Here is a 14,885-nt window from a genome sequence, read left to right as displayed (position 1 = left end):
TATTTTCCTTTTACTTGCAGTCTACTCAGACCCATCTCTGTTCCATTCACTTTTCAAAGAAACATAGAAAATAGGTGCAGGAGGAGGCCATTCAGCCGTTCGAGTCATCACCGCCATTCATTGCGATCATGACTGATCGTCCCCAATCAATAACCCGTGCCTGCCTTCTCCCCATATCCCTTGATTCCGCTACCCCCTAGAGCTCTATCTAAAGAGAGAGATTTAAGAGAAAACCCATCCAGTGATTTGGCCTCTACTGCCCCCTGTGGCAGGGAATTCCACAAATTCACAACTCTCTGGGTGAAAATTCACAACTCTCTGTGTGAAGTTTTTCCTCATCTCAGCTCTAATTTCACTTCTAAGACTCACCTCATTCTTAAATGCCCCCCCCCCCCCCCCTTTATTCTAAGACTGTGGCCCCTGGTTCTGGACTCGCCCAACATTGGGAACATTTTTCCTGCATCTAGCTTGTCCAGTCCTTTTATAATTTTATATGTTTCTTTAAAATCCCCCCTCAACCTTCTAAACTCCAGTGAATACAAGCTTAGTCTTTTCAATCCTTCCTCATATGACAGTCCCGCCACCCCAGGGATCAATCTCGTTAACCTACGCTGCACTGCCTCAATCACAAGGATGTCCTTCCTCAAATTTCAACTTTTCGACTTTTTGACTTTAGGCATAGAGCGCGGAAGCAGGCCCTTCAGCCCACTGAGTCCACGCCGACCAGCGATCAACCCATACACCAACGCTATCTTACTCTCTAGGGACAATTTATAATTTTAATTGTAATTTTCACTGTAAATTTTACAATTTTACTGAAGTCAATTCACCTACAAATTAGTACGTCTTCGGAAATTGGGAGGAAACCCACACAGGTCACTGGGAGAACATACAAACTCTGTACAAACAGCACCCGCAGTAAGGATCGAACCCGGGTCTCCGGCGCTGTGAGGCAGCAGCTCTACCGCTGCGCCACCGTGCCGCACAGCGGAGTTTGTGCTGGAGTATCTACGTCTCAAGGGGATGGTTGGCCCACAACTAAATGGTTGGCTCTTGTTGCCGTCCATATCTTTGACGGGTAAACATGAACTCCATGGGATATATCGCCAGGAGGGCAGAAGGTTCGTGGATAGTGTTCCTACTCACACTCCTGGTAGTCTTGCTAAATGGCTTCAGGGTGAAGTAGCATCAGTGTCTCTGTGATTGTGTACCTGTGTGTTAGGGAGAAGCTGTTGCCTATGCATTACCGTGGAATATAACTGGGAGTTAATTATATAACACGGAACAGTACAGAACTTTAACAGGCCCTTTGGCCCCACAATGTCTGTGCTGAACGATGTCACTGTTATCAGTTGTCTGAAGAACGGTCTCGGCCTGAAACAACACCTATTCCTTTTCTCCAGAGATGCTGCCTGACCCGCTGACTTACTCTAGCGTTTTGTGTTCATCCAACTGTGATCTACATCCATGTGTTTGATTGGAATTATGTTTCAGTATCAGTCTGAGAATGGGTCCGCCACAAAACGTTGCCTGTCCATTCCCACCACAGATGCTGCCTGACCCGCTGAGTAATTTCGGCATTCCAGAATCTGCAGTTCCTTGAGTCTCGTTAATCATATTGATCAGGTTCATGTGATAGGAGCAGATTTAGGCCATTCGGCCCATCAAGTTTACTCTGTCGAATAATCATGGCTGATCTATCCCTCCCTCCTAAACCCATTCACCTGCCTTCTCCCCATAACCTCTAAAACCTGTACTAATCAATAACATGTTTAAGAAGGAACTGCAGATACTGCAAAATCAGTCTGAGGAAGAGTTTCGGCCCGAAACGTTGCCTATTTTCTTTGTTCCATAGATGCTGCCTCACCCGCTGAGTTTCTCCAGCATTTTTGTCTACCTAATCAATAACAGTTCATTGCCAGTGCAGGTTTCTAACCTTGGTCTCACTGTGCTTGAAGGGATAAGGAGATGCATTGTAAATACTGAATCTGATATCGGCGGGTTTGATAGATGGTCATACGTGTAGTGTTGCCGTTGTAGATTGGAGCGTGGGACTGGGTGGACATCAGCAGCATCAATAACCTGGCAGATGTCCACGCACTCTACGTTGGGGGAAAACCACTGGAGAAGGAGGCTCGAGAGATTTTCATCAAGGGCAACATGAACGATGTTCGGGACAACTTCCAGGTGAGACAACGTTGTGGACTACACTTCACTGTCGCACGATGGTACATCATGCATTGTTGCAAATCTCCAAATGACAGCTCTGCAGTTAAAGTCAAACTGCTGTGAGAATTCTGAATCGGGCAGCATCTGTAGAGGGAAATGGACAGACGACATTTTAGGTTTACAAACAGATCATGGGACATTTTCTTCCCAGCTGTTATCAAGCAACTGAATCATCCTACCACAACCAGAGAGCAGTGCTGAACTCAAGTCAAGTCAAGTTTATTTGTCACATACACATACGAGATGTGCAGTGAAATGAAAAGTGGCAATGCTTGCAGATTGTACAAACTACAAAACAGAATGGAACAGAATCACATATTCACATATTACATATTTCTGGGAGGGAAAAAAAGAAAAAACAGCAATTTTAAAAAGACACCACACAACAGTAAATTGGTCCAGTAAGTTAGTCCCTGGTGAGAAAGGAGTTTACAGTCCTAATGGCCTCTGGGAAGAAACTCCTTCTCAACCTCTCCATTTTCACAGCATGGCAACGGAGGCGTTTGCCTGACCGTAGCAGCTGGAACAGTCCATTGCTGGGGTGGAAGGGGTTTCCCATGATCTTGTTGGCTCTGGAGTTGCACCTTCTGATGTATAGTTCCTGCAGGGGGGCGAGTGTAGTTCCCATAGTGGGTTCGGCCAAACACACTACTCTCTGCAGAGCCTTCTTGTCCTGGGCAGAGCAGTTCCCAAACCAAATCGTGATATTTCCGGACAAGATGCTTTCCACAGCCACTGAGTAGAAGCACTGGAGGATCCTCAGAGGCACTCTGAATTTCCTCAATTGCCTGAGGTGGTAAAGGCGCTGCCTTGCCTTCCTCACCAGTGCTGCAGCGTGTGATGTCCATCTACCAACTACTATCTACCTCATTGATGATCCCCGGACAATGCTTGATCGGACTTTACTGGCTTTACCTTGCACTAAACGACTCCAGTCGCTGGGGGAAGTTGCACAGCCGGAGAGGTCCACTTGGAATGTTCTGTGGTGGCACAGTGCTGCACTGGGAGGAGCCACTACCTCACAGCGCCAGAGACCGGGTTCAATCCTGACCTCGGGGTGCTGTCTGTGTGGAGTTTGCATGTTCTCCCAGTGAATGCATGGGTTCCTCCGGGTGCTCTGGTTTCCTCCCATATCCCGTAGACATGCAGGTTTGTAGGCTGATTGATCTATGCAAAATTGCCCTTTGTGTGTAGGGAGTGGACGAGAAAGCGACAAAGAATGGATGTAGGTACACAAAATTGCTGGGGAAACTCAGCGGGTGCAGCAGCATCTATGGAGCGAAGGAAATAGGCGACGTTTCGGGCCGAAACCCTTCTTCAGACTCGGTCTGAAGAAGGGTTTCGGCCCGAAACGTCGCCTATTTCCTTCGCTCCATAGATGCTGCTGCACCCGCTGAGTTTCCCCAGCAATTTTGTGTACCTTCGATATTCCAGCATCTGCAGTTCCCTTTTGAACAAAGAATGGATGTAAATGGGCGATGGATAGTTGGCATGGACCAGTTGGCTGAAGGGTCTGTATCCAAGCTGTATCTTTCAATCAATCAGTCAACTTAGGCAAAATGTCCAAAGCAGAATATTCCTGTCTGTGTGAAATACAGTGGACCCTTGTTTTAGAGGACCATTTTATAATGGACTTTGGTTAAAGCGGACCAAATCTGTTAATCTGTTGTAAATCATAAGATCATAAGTGATAGGAGTAGAATTAGGCCATTCGGCCCATCAAGTCTACTGCACCATTCAATCATAGCTGATCTATTTCTCCCACCTAACCCCCTTCTCCCCATAACCTCTGACACCACACTAATCAAGAATCTATCTTTCTCTGCCATAAATATATCCACTGATTGCCTCCACAGCCATCTGTGGCAAAGAATTCCACCGATTCACCACCCTCTGACTAAAGAAATTCTTCCTCATCTCATCCAAAGAACGTCCTTTAATTCTGAACTTGTAGACCGAGTTTGTTGTTTCACGGAACAACCACTGGGTGATTAGAGCGAATGGTGTTTTCGAACCATTTAGGCTTAGTTTAGTTTAGAGATACAGTGCGGAAACACCAAGTCTGCCAGCGATCACCCATACACTAGATCTGTCTCTATCTCTGTGACAAATCACAGTGTGCAGAATAGTACCGCAGTGGTTCTATCTCTCTTCCCATGGGTCTACCCGCATGCACAGCCCCCCCCCCCCCCCTCACCCCCAACACAAAGACATGTATGCCCGCACCCCAACTTGTCTCCGTGAATCGCAGCGGCCGTAACACAACGCCAGAGACCATGACCCCAGGCCCCACCATCCGCAATCACGCCCCCTCTCTTTGGGGCCCTGGCACCACCCGACATACTAGGAACAACTCACAGTGTTCAGCATAGAACCCGAGCACCCAGAGAAACCCCACGGCATCACCGGGAGCACACGGTACCAGGATCAAACCCGGGTCCCCGGCATCGCGAGGCAGCGGCTTTACCCGCACGACCCACAGATGCCAACTAAACCGCACGTCCGTACGTCTCGGAACCCGAGCACCCGGTGGAAACCCACGCCGTCACAGTCAGCACCCGTGGTCAGCGTCGAACCCGGGTCTCTGGCGCTATACGGTAGCAATTCTACCACGGTGCCACTAGGTATTGTGTGTCGTCTACTGTTTATTAGGTAGTGTTTGTTGGCATCATGTTCAGCATAGACATTGTGGGCAAAGGGCCTACTCTTGTGCTGAAGATAGACACAAAGTGCTGGAGTAACTCAGCGGGTCAGACAGCATCTCTAGAGAAAAAGATGGGTGACGTTTCGGGCCGGGACCCTTCTTCAATTGGCTCTCCTTCAAATAGTACTGTACATATTAACCCTCTTATTTGGTTATAGCAGATAATCCGTAATAACAGACACCGTTATTTTCCATCATGTGGTCTGTTATAACGAGGGTATACTCTATCGAAATATGAGAAGTATATCGTGACGTGAATGATTTTAATTTTTGGCCGTTATATGTACTTTATTCACCGATAACAGGCGCTGATGCAATACTGTGCACTTGACGTTAAGGCTACGTACGAGGTGGTTTGTGAGGAGCTTCCACTGTTTCTAGAAAGGTGAGTCGACGTTTCTGAATAAGCAATGCCCTCCATTCCCCTTATTCTGAAGCCAGATTCAGCCATAATAAATGTGGCACTGTCATCTTATCGAGCCCCACACAGGTTGAAGGTTGTCAGACTATCCCAGTTGATTTTGATAAGAATATTATTGGATAGGTATTGAACAGCTCAGCACAAGAACAGTTGAAGAAGTGTCCCGGCCATCCTTTTTCTCCAGAGATGCTGTCTGACCCGCTGAGTTACTCCAGCATTTAGTGTCTATCTTCAGCACAAGAGCAGGCCCTTTGCCCACAACGTCTGTGTTAAACATGATGCCAACATAACCCTCCATTCCCTGCATATCCAGATGCCTATCCAAAAGCCTCTTAAATGTCACTCTCGCATCTGTGTATCGTAGATAGTCTCTTTCGTAAATGTCACTATCGTGTCTGTCAATCGTAAATACCAACCCCAGCAGCACAATCCAGGCACTCACACACTCTGTGTAAAAAAAAAGTTGCCCCGCACTTTGTTGGCACGGTGGGCAGCGGTGGAGTTGCTGCCTTATAGCGTGAGAGTTCAATCCTGACCACGGGTGCTGGCTGTACGGAGTTTACACGTTCTCCCCGCAGGTTTATAGGTTAATTGGCTTAGTATAAAATGTAAAATAGTCCCTAGAGTCTGTAGGGTAGAGATAATGTGCAGCGATCGCTGGTCGGTGCGGACTCGGTGGGCCAAAGGGCCTGTTTACGCGCTGAATCTCTAAACTAAACTAAACCTTTCTATTTCACTTTCCCCCTCTCACTTTAAAGCGATGCCTTCGAGTATTTGATTTTTTCTGTCCTGGGAAAAAGGTTCTGACTGTCACCACCTGGGGAATTCATAGCTGGAGAGCTTCAATCATCTCTTACATCATCCCTTACATCATCTCTGAACTAATCACAGAATGAGGCCATTCAAGTCATTGTGAAATCTTATATTCCCTCCACTGTAATCATAAGCAAGGGCACATAGGCAAAGGCTTGGCATAATCCCCCCTGCTCCCACCAGCGTTCAAAACACAGCCAGCATTTCCTATCACAAAGTAAGAAACAAAAAGCTGGAGTAACTCAGTGGTTCAGGCAGCATCTCTGGAGAAAATTGATAGGTGACGTTTTGGGTCGAGACCCTTGTACAGATTGGGAGTCAGGGGCGAGGGAAACGAGAGATATAGATGGTACACGGAACAAATGAATGGAAGTTATGCAAAAAAAGCAATGAAGAACAAGGAACGGTGGAGCCCACAATGGTCCATTGTTGGCTGTGGGGAAGGTGATGACGAGTTCTACAAACAGTGAAACTCAACTGGATAACAGTGAAACTAGTACGATGACCATGGTGGGGAAGGGATGGAGGGAGGGGATGCAAGGGTAACTTGAAGGTAGAGAAATCAATATTCATACTGCTGGGGTGTAAGCTGCCCAAGCTAATATGAGGTGTTGTTCCTCCAATTTTCAATTTGCATTTGGCCTCACTCTAACGAATAAGTTGTCTGTCTTATGAGAAACACCCTGAAGTCTGAAGAAGGGTCTCGACCCGAAATGTCACCTACTCCTTTTTTCCAGAGATGCTGCCTGACTCTCTGAGTTACTCCAGCATTTTGTGTCTATAAACCAGCATCTGCAGTTCCTTCCCACACATTTCCTATCACAAAAATGCTTGTTATTTAGGCGAGGAGGAGCATTGAAACGACTTGCTTGCATCTACTCGCTGAGACTGCGGGATCATTGTATGTTCACAGGTTTTGCTGACTACAATGAGAAGCCCATTAGCCTTCTACTACCACCTGATACAGATGCTGTCTGACTTACTCATAGATGTGCCTGGCACAAAACAGACCCTTCGGCCCATCATGTCCACACTGACCACATTGTCAAGTTGCCAATCAGTATCCCATTTAGTCCCAAGGGGCGGCACAGTGTTGCAGCGGGTAGAACTGCTGCCTCACAGCGCCAGATACTCGGGTTCCACCCTGTCTTCGGGTGCTGCCCTTGTGGAGTTTGCATGTTTCTGTGACCACCTGGGTTTCCTCTGGGTGTTCTGGTTTCCTCCCACATCCCAAAGACGCGCGGGTTTGTAGGTTAATTGGCCTCTGTAAAATTGCCCCTCGTGTGTAGGGAGTGGATGGAGAAGTGGGTTACGGTAGAACTAGTGAAAGGTTGATCGCTGGTCGGTGGGCCGAAGGGCCTGTTTCTGTGCTGTATCTCTAAAGAGTGTGGCCCAGATGGAATGGGTCTTAGATAATATTGGCTGCCTTTTTGAGGCAGCACCTCTTTTTACAATACAATACAATACAATACCTTTTATTTGTCATTTGAACCTCACATGAGGTTCAAACGAAATTTGGTTTCTGCAGCCATACAAAAAAAGAACCAAGACACACACCAACACAATTCAATTCACATAAACATCCATCACAGTGAGTCCTCCTCACTGTGATGGAAGGCAAAACTTGTCTCTCCCCTGCTCTCCATTCCTCTCCCGAAGTCGAGGTCAAAGCCCTCGGCGGGCGCTAGCAAGTCCGTGGCCACTCAAAGCCACGCCGGGCGATGTAGGGCCCTGCCCCGGGTCTTGGTGTTGGAGCCCCCAGCGGGCGCTAGCAAGTTCGCGGCAATTTACAGCCGTGCCGGGCGTTGTAAGGCCCCCCCTCCAGGTCACTCTCAACCCCGCAATTCGGGCGGGAGAAGTCGCCGTTGCCGGTGCCCCGCAAAGCGATCTCCCACCGGGGACCCGCGAGCTCCCGGTGTCACCATCCACCGGAGTCGGCTCGCAGCAGCTCGCCGCCGCAGCTCTCCACGCTCCGAAGCTGGCTAGCTCCACGGAGGTAGGTCCGTAGGTCCGTAGGTCCGCAGCTCCACAGCTCCACAGCTCCACAGCTCCACAGCTCCACAGCTCCACAGCTCCACAGGCTCCGTGACTTCAGCCCCCAGGTCGCTCCGGTTCGAGGCCGCTCCACGGCGCTAGGCCCCAACGGCAACGGAGACCCGACAGGGAAAAGGTCGGGTCTCCATGCAGGGAAGAGATTTAAAAGTTTCCCCCACCCACCCCCCACACATACACATTTAAAAACCCACTACAAACTAAACCCTCAACAGGCCTAAAAAAATATACAGACAGACTGCAGAGGCCGCTGCGACGTCGGTCGCGCCGCCCACATTTTTGATCCCTTCGATAGTGAGGAGGTCAGTATCTGTGATGGACCAGGCAGTGTCTACCACTCGCAGTAGATCTCCTTCTTTCCTGGGCATTTGGGTTGCTGAACAAGGCCGTGATGCAACCAGTCAGGACTCCCTGTACCATACAACCAGAGAAGTCACCAGCTCGAAGTGTGACGAAAGGCATGACTTTCTGATTTTGTTAAGTTTAGTTTTGCAGATACAGGGCCGTTGGCCCACCGAGTCTGCACCAACCAGCGATCCCCGCACTCTAACACTATTCTACACACACTAGGGACAATTTACATTTATACAAAACTGGTTAACCTGTAGACCTGCACGTCTTTGGAGCGTTAGAGGAAAACAAAGACCTCGGAGAAAACCCTAGCAGGTCAAGGGGAGAAGGTACAAACTCCGTACAGACAGCACCCGTACTCAGGATCGAACCCGGGTCTCTGGAGCTGCAAGGCAGCAACCCTACCGCTGGGCCACCATGTTGGTGGGGAACACAGAGCTGTAACTATGGTTGTTCTACGTCTTAAGGTGTCCACACCCGGTGACCTTCGCTGGCATGCTGGAGATGGGCCAGTGCTACCTTCCTGTAAACCACAACTGGAAGCGTTACCAAGATGAAGCACAGGGCACCTATGAGGAGCTACAGTGGGAGATGCAGCAGTCCCTCATGAACCTGGCTAACGATGCCTGCCAGCTACTCGAAGCAGAAAGGTGAGCCACTTGTTAAATTTGATTGCCAGATAAATCAATGGTTCAGTTGTACTGTATTCACCTAGGGACGGTGAAATTCCATTTTTATGTAGAGTTCAGTGAAAATCTTAATCTACATAGACCCAGAACATTACCTATTCCTTTTCTCCAGAGATGGAGTCTGACCCGCTGAGTTACTCCAGCTTTTTTACCCCTGCGGCCGGGGCTCTGGAACTCTGGCCTGGCCAGAGCCTGCAGATCCGTTCCCATAGCCAACGTCCAAGGCCGCCTTTGCCACCCGGTATCTCGCCCCCTGGTGGCCCAGGCGGAACATTACAGTACCGTTTAAATCCTCTCTGCTGCCCCGGCAAAACGGATAATCCGGCAAGGCTCTGGAATGGGAAAATCGGCGATGGACCTGTATTTCACTCCAGGGTCGACACTGCGACTCTTGGTGTCACAGTGGGAAGTAGTTTTCTCCTATGTTCGCCACGCTGCAAGATGTTGCATGTATCGGCCATTATACAACTTCTCTTTCCCAGGTACAAAGACGACCCCTGGCTGTGGGACCTTGAATGGGACACCCAGGAGTTTAAACAGAAGAAGAACACAAGGCGGAAGGGGAAGGCATCGGTTTCCACCAGCGTGCTGCCAGAATGTAGCTCGGCAGCAGAGCAAGAGGAAGGTCAGATTATTTGCATTATTGTTGTTCATTGCCTCTGTTCATAAGTACATAAGTTCATAGAGCAGAATTAGGCCATTCGGCCCATCAAGTCTACTCCACCATTCAATCATGGCTGATCTATCTTTCCCACTTAACCCCATTCTGCTGCCTTCTCCCCATAACCCTTGACACTCGTACTAATCAAGAATCTGTCAATCTCTGCCTCGCAAATACCCAATGACTTGGCCTCCACAGCCGTCTGTAGCAATTAATTCTATCGATTCACCACCTGATTAAAGACTTAGCAAAGCTATTAAACTAGGCTTCTGGAGTTCTGTGTGGTGGGTATGCATATTGGGTGATCCAATGAGAAGAAGGCATAAGTCATGGTGGCGATACGGTGGCGCAGCGGTAGGGTTGCTGCCTTACAGGGAATGCAGCGCCGGAGACCCGGGTTCGATCCCGACTACGGGTGCTGTCTGTACGGAGTTTGTACGTTCTCCCCGTGACCTGCGTGGGTTTTCTCCGAGATCTTTGGTTTCCTCCCACACTCCAAAGACGTGCAGGTTTGTAGGTTAATTGGCTTGGTAAATGTAAAAATTATCCCTAGTGGGTGTAGGATAGTGTTAGTGAGCGGGGATCACTGGTCCGCGTGCACCTGGTGGGCCGAAGGGCCTGTTTCTGCGCTGTATCTCTAAACTAAACTAAAACTGAAAAGTAATAAAAGCAAGAAAAGGATACAAGACTCTAACCTTGACTCTAATTGTGACTAACTTCTCAATTTGCAACTCTTTCGGGACTTTTCTTCAGACTGGGGGATCGGGAGAAAAAGCTGGAAGAGAGGAGGGGCAGGACAGACTCACACCTGTGGTATTTGTCCAACAATCTGTCCATCAGAAACCCCCCTCACCCGTGTTCACATATCACCGGCCCTCCTCTCCAGCTATTTTTCCTGATTCCCCAGCCTGAAGAGGGGTCCCATCCAGAAACATCACCGATCCATGTTTTACAGAATGCTGCCTAACCCGTTGAGTTACTCCAACACTTTGTGCTTTTATGTAAACAGCATCTTCAGTTCCTTGTTTCCATGAGTAAAAGCAACAGTCGACTATCCTCACCCTTTTCACGACTCCGCCATTCAATAAGATTATAGATTCATACGGCATTGAAACAGGCCCTTCGGCCCAACTTGCCCATGCCAACCTAGATGCCCCATTTACATAGTCACACCTACCTGCGTTTGGCCTATGTTCCTCTAAACCTTTCTATCCATGTCCCTGTCCAAATGTCTGTTAAATTTAGTTATTGCACTTGCTCAACTACCTCCTCTGTCACCTTGTTCCATACCCTATGTGAAAAAGTTGCCCCTCAGGTTCCTATTCAATCTTTCCTCTCTCACTTTAAACCTATGTCGCCTGGTTCTTGATTCTGCTACTCTGGGTAAAGGACTCTGTGTATTCACTCCATCTATTCCCCTCATGATCTTATACATCTCTATGAGATCACCCCTCACGCACTCCAAAGAATAAAGTCCTAGCCTGCCCAATCTCTCCCTTTAGCTCAGGTCCTCAAGTCCTGGCAACGTCCTGGTAAAACTTCTCTACACTCTTTCCCGCTTCATATGGAATGGTATGGTACTTTATCAGTCACGTGTACTGAGGTACAGTGGAACAACATCCTCCTTATAGAATTATGGTCAGTTTCTTCAGTGCCATCTCCTTGCACTAATTTCATTTCCCTTGATTTTCTTGATATCCCAAATTAATTTGATCTCTGTTGAATATACACAGTACCTGAGCCTTCATAGCATGTTAGACGGAGAATTCCAAATGATCGCTACATTTGGGTTGAAGACATTTCCCCTCGGGTCAGTCATGAATGTCCAGCCCTTATTTCCAGACCCTGGTTCCTGCTTCCAATCACCCAGGCAGCGAATTCATTCCTGCACCAATTTTGCAGCAAAGTGGAGCAGAGGTAGAGCCGCTGCCTCACAGCGCCAAAGACCCGGGTTTGATCCGGACGTCCGGTGCTGTCTGTGCAGAGTTTGCACGTTCTCCCTGTGCCCACGTGGGTTTCCTGTGGGTGCTCCGGTTTCCTCCCACGTCCCAAAGACGTGCGGGTTTGGAGCTCATGTGCCCCTATGTGGCCAGATGGCCCTATTTCAATGCTGTATCTTTCAATCAATTATTATCAATTGAGAAGGCAGGAACGGGGTACTGATTGTGGATGATCAGCCATGATCACATTGAATGGCGGTGCTGGCTCGAAGGGCCGAATGGCCTACTCCTGTACCTATTGTCTATTGTAACTGCACAAATTTTGGACAATACAATGACTCACTCAGTTTGAGAGACCAGCCTATATCTAGCATTCCAGCTGCCCTCTCACCAGGCACCTATACAAAATTCCATTAAAACATCTCCACTCTTTCTAATTGCGTTAAAATTGATTGATTGATTGAAAGATACATATGAAATGTGTATTTCAAGTTTTCAAGAGATAGTTTTATCTCTTAGGACTAAAGGAATCAAGGGATATGGGGAAAAAGCACTGGTTTTAGATGATCAGCCATGATCATATTGAATGGGCTCGAAGGGCCGAATGGCGTACTCCTGTGCCTATTTTTCTATGTTTCTAAAACTGGCCCTTCGGCCCAACGAATTCACTCAGGCCATTTCAAGAAGTGCCCCACTGGTGAAGATTATTGAAGAGGTTGTTCAAAGGACTGTATTTTGTGGCTGTGTGTTCATGGAACATAGTACCCTACCAAACATAGACACTCAATGCTGGAGTAACTCAGCGGGACCGGCAGCATCTCTGGAGAGAGGAATGGGTAACGTTTCGGTTCGAGATCCTTCTTCAGACTAGTCAAGGGAAAGGGAAACAAGGGATATAGACGATGATGTAGTGAGATAAAGAACAATGAATGAAAGATATGCAAGGTAGTATGTCCAGGGGGACTGAGCAAAGGTGTTCACCGTACTCTACCGTGTCCCAACATCCCCATGTGACTGCGGTTCTGTTCTTGCAGGTCTGGATCCAGGACCACCTCCAGAGGAAGAAGAGGAGACAAAGGTCCTCGCAAGCACTGCTCTCCTGGATAATCTGCGGCAGACAGTCAGTCTGCTTCCAAAGAGGAGACAGCACCTGCCGGGGCATCCGGGGTTAGTTGGCTGCTCTGGAAGTCACTTTATGTGCATTGGCTTTGTATGATTTGTAGGGTGATAGAACATCGGGAGAATTGGTGCAATTGCGGAACATCAGCCTCCCATCTCAATTGTTGCTCTTGTCTTGAAAACCAATCCAGATCCAGGCAATACTACCCAATCTCTCTTTATAATTTAAATATCAGAATTTGAGCATCATTCTTGCATCATTTTAGTTTAGTTTAGAGATACAGCACAGAAATAGGCCCACCAAGTCCGCACCGACCAGCGATCACCATCCTACACACGCTAGAGACAATTTACACATACACCTAGCCAATTAACCTATAAACCTGTACATGTTTGGAGTGTGGAAGGAAATAGAAGATCTTGGAGAAAACCCATGTTGTCATGGGGTAGAACGTACAAACTCCGCACAGACAGCAGTCATGCCGCTCCTTGCATTCCCACCAAAGACCAACAAATCCTTCCGTAATCTGTCTACAATTCTGATCGTCCATTACCTGCTGGCTATGGGTGGTCTATCATATAATCCAATTAAAGTAAAGGTCTTTCTTATTTTTTAGCTCAAGCTATAATGTCTCAGAAGATGTAGCCTCCAGTATGTTCTCTCTCAGTACTGCATTACATTCTCCCTGCAAAGGAATAGGTGACGTTTCGGGTCGAGACCCTTCCTCAGTCTCTCAGCTCATCAGCTTTACCCACAATGTTCCTTGCAGTGAAGTAAACACACTTCAGCCCTTCATCATCCCCATATTCATGAACATCTCCCTGCCTGTCCATTCTTTGAGCCTTACTTGTTTGCTTTGGTTCCCACCCCCAGCCATTCCACTTAAAACCCTCCTGAGTCTCACTAGCGAACCTTCCTGCAAAGGACATTTGGTTTTATTAAATCTATATGCCATGGTTTTCCACCTTCAGTTAAACTACTAATAACTCTTTGGGACAGGCAGCATCTCTGGAGAGAAGGAATGGGTGACGTTTCGGGTGGAGACCCTTCTTCACTCCGAAGAAGGGTCTTGACCCGAAACGCCACCCATTCCTTCTCTCCAGAGACACTGCCTGTCCCGCTGGGTTTCTCCAGCATTTTGTGCCTATCGTTGGTTTAAACCAACATCTGCAGTTCCTTCCAACTAATAACTCTTTGCAACTTCATCTAACCTGTTTTTAATGCTGTCAATCTTTTGTTTCATCAGTATATTTGCTGTTTTTGTAGTAATCCATATGGCGATCCTAGCATATCAGTCAGATCAATGTGACAGCTCGTTACCCTGATGAACGCCAATGTCTTATGATTCCAAACCAATTCTTGTTTAAATAATTTGCTTTCATATCCAGTGGCGGACTGGGTCTAAAAATATTGGTTGCCAGGAGACAAAGAGGGCCCACTTCATCAGGGGCCCACTTGATATAGGGGGCCCACTTCATCAGGGGCCCACTTGCCATCGGGCAAGCTGACACCCTGGCCAGTCCGCCACTGTTCATATCCACAAACCTTGGCTGTAGGAACAGCGTAGAAACAGGCCCATCGGTCCAACTTCCCCACACTGACCAACATGTCCCATCTACATTTGTCCCACCTGCCTGCATTTGGCCTATACCCGTCTAAACATTTCCTAACCATATACCTGTCCAAATGTTTCTTAAACGGCGCGATGGTACCTGCCTCAACTAGCTCTTCTGGCAGTTCATTCCATACACCCACCGCCCTTTGTGTGAAAAAGTTACCCCTCGGATTCCTACAAAATCTTTCCCCCTTCACCTTAAACCTATGCCCTCTGGTTCTCGATTCCCCTACTCTGGGCAAGAAGCTCGGTGCATCTACCCAATGTATTCCTCTCATGATTTTATACAC

At 47.9% G+C, this 14,885-nt stretch overlaps 1 protein-coding gene across 2 annotated transcripts in view; it reads left to right on the top strand.

Annotated features, from left to right (window-relative positions):
• Window positions 1-14,885, top strand: part of polg (DNA polymerase gamma, catalytic subunit) — a 56,199-nt gene that overhangs the window by 12,555 nt on the left and 28,759 nt on the right. For both annotated transcript variants that reach the window (XM_033050316.1, XM_033050315.1), the window contains exons 5-9: window positions 2,041-2,187; window positions 5,239-5,318; window positions 9,038-9,220; window positions 9,742-9,884; window positions 12,895-13,027. In XM_033050316.1, coding sequence (XP_032906207.1) covers window positions 2,041-2,187; window positions 5,239-5,318; window positions 9,038-9,220; window positions 9,742-9,884; window positions 12,895-13,027 — 686 coding nt within the window. The remainder of the gene's footprint in view (window positions 1-2,040; window positions 2,188-5,238; window positions 5,319-9,037; window positions 9,221-9,741; window positions 9,885-12,894; window positions 13,028-14,885) is intronic.

Source organism: Amblyraja radiata, chromosome 34 (assembly GCF_010909765.2).
Source record: "Amblyraja radiata isolate CabotCenter1 chromosome 34, sAmbRad1.1.pri, whole genome shotgun sequence".
Taxonomy (NCBI): domain Eukaryota; kingdom Metazoa; phylum Chordata; class Chondrichthyes; order Rajiformes; family Rajidae; genus Amblyraja; species Amblyraja radiata.
Note: the sequence above shows the minus strand (reverse complement) of the source record. Positions and strands in the feature narration are given on the sequence as shown.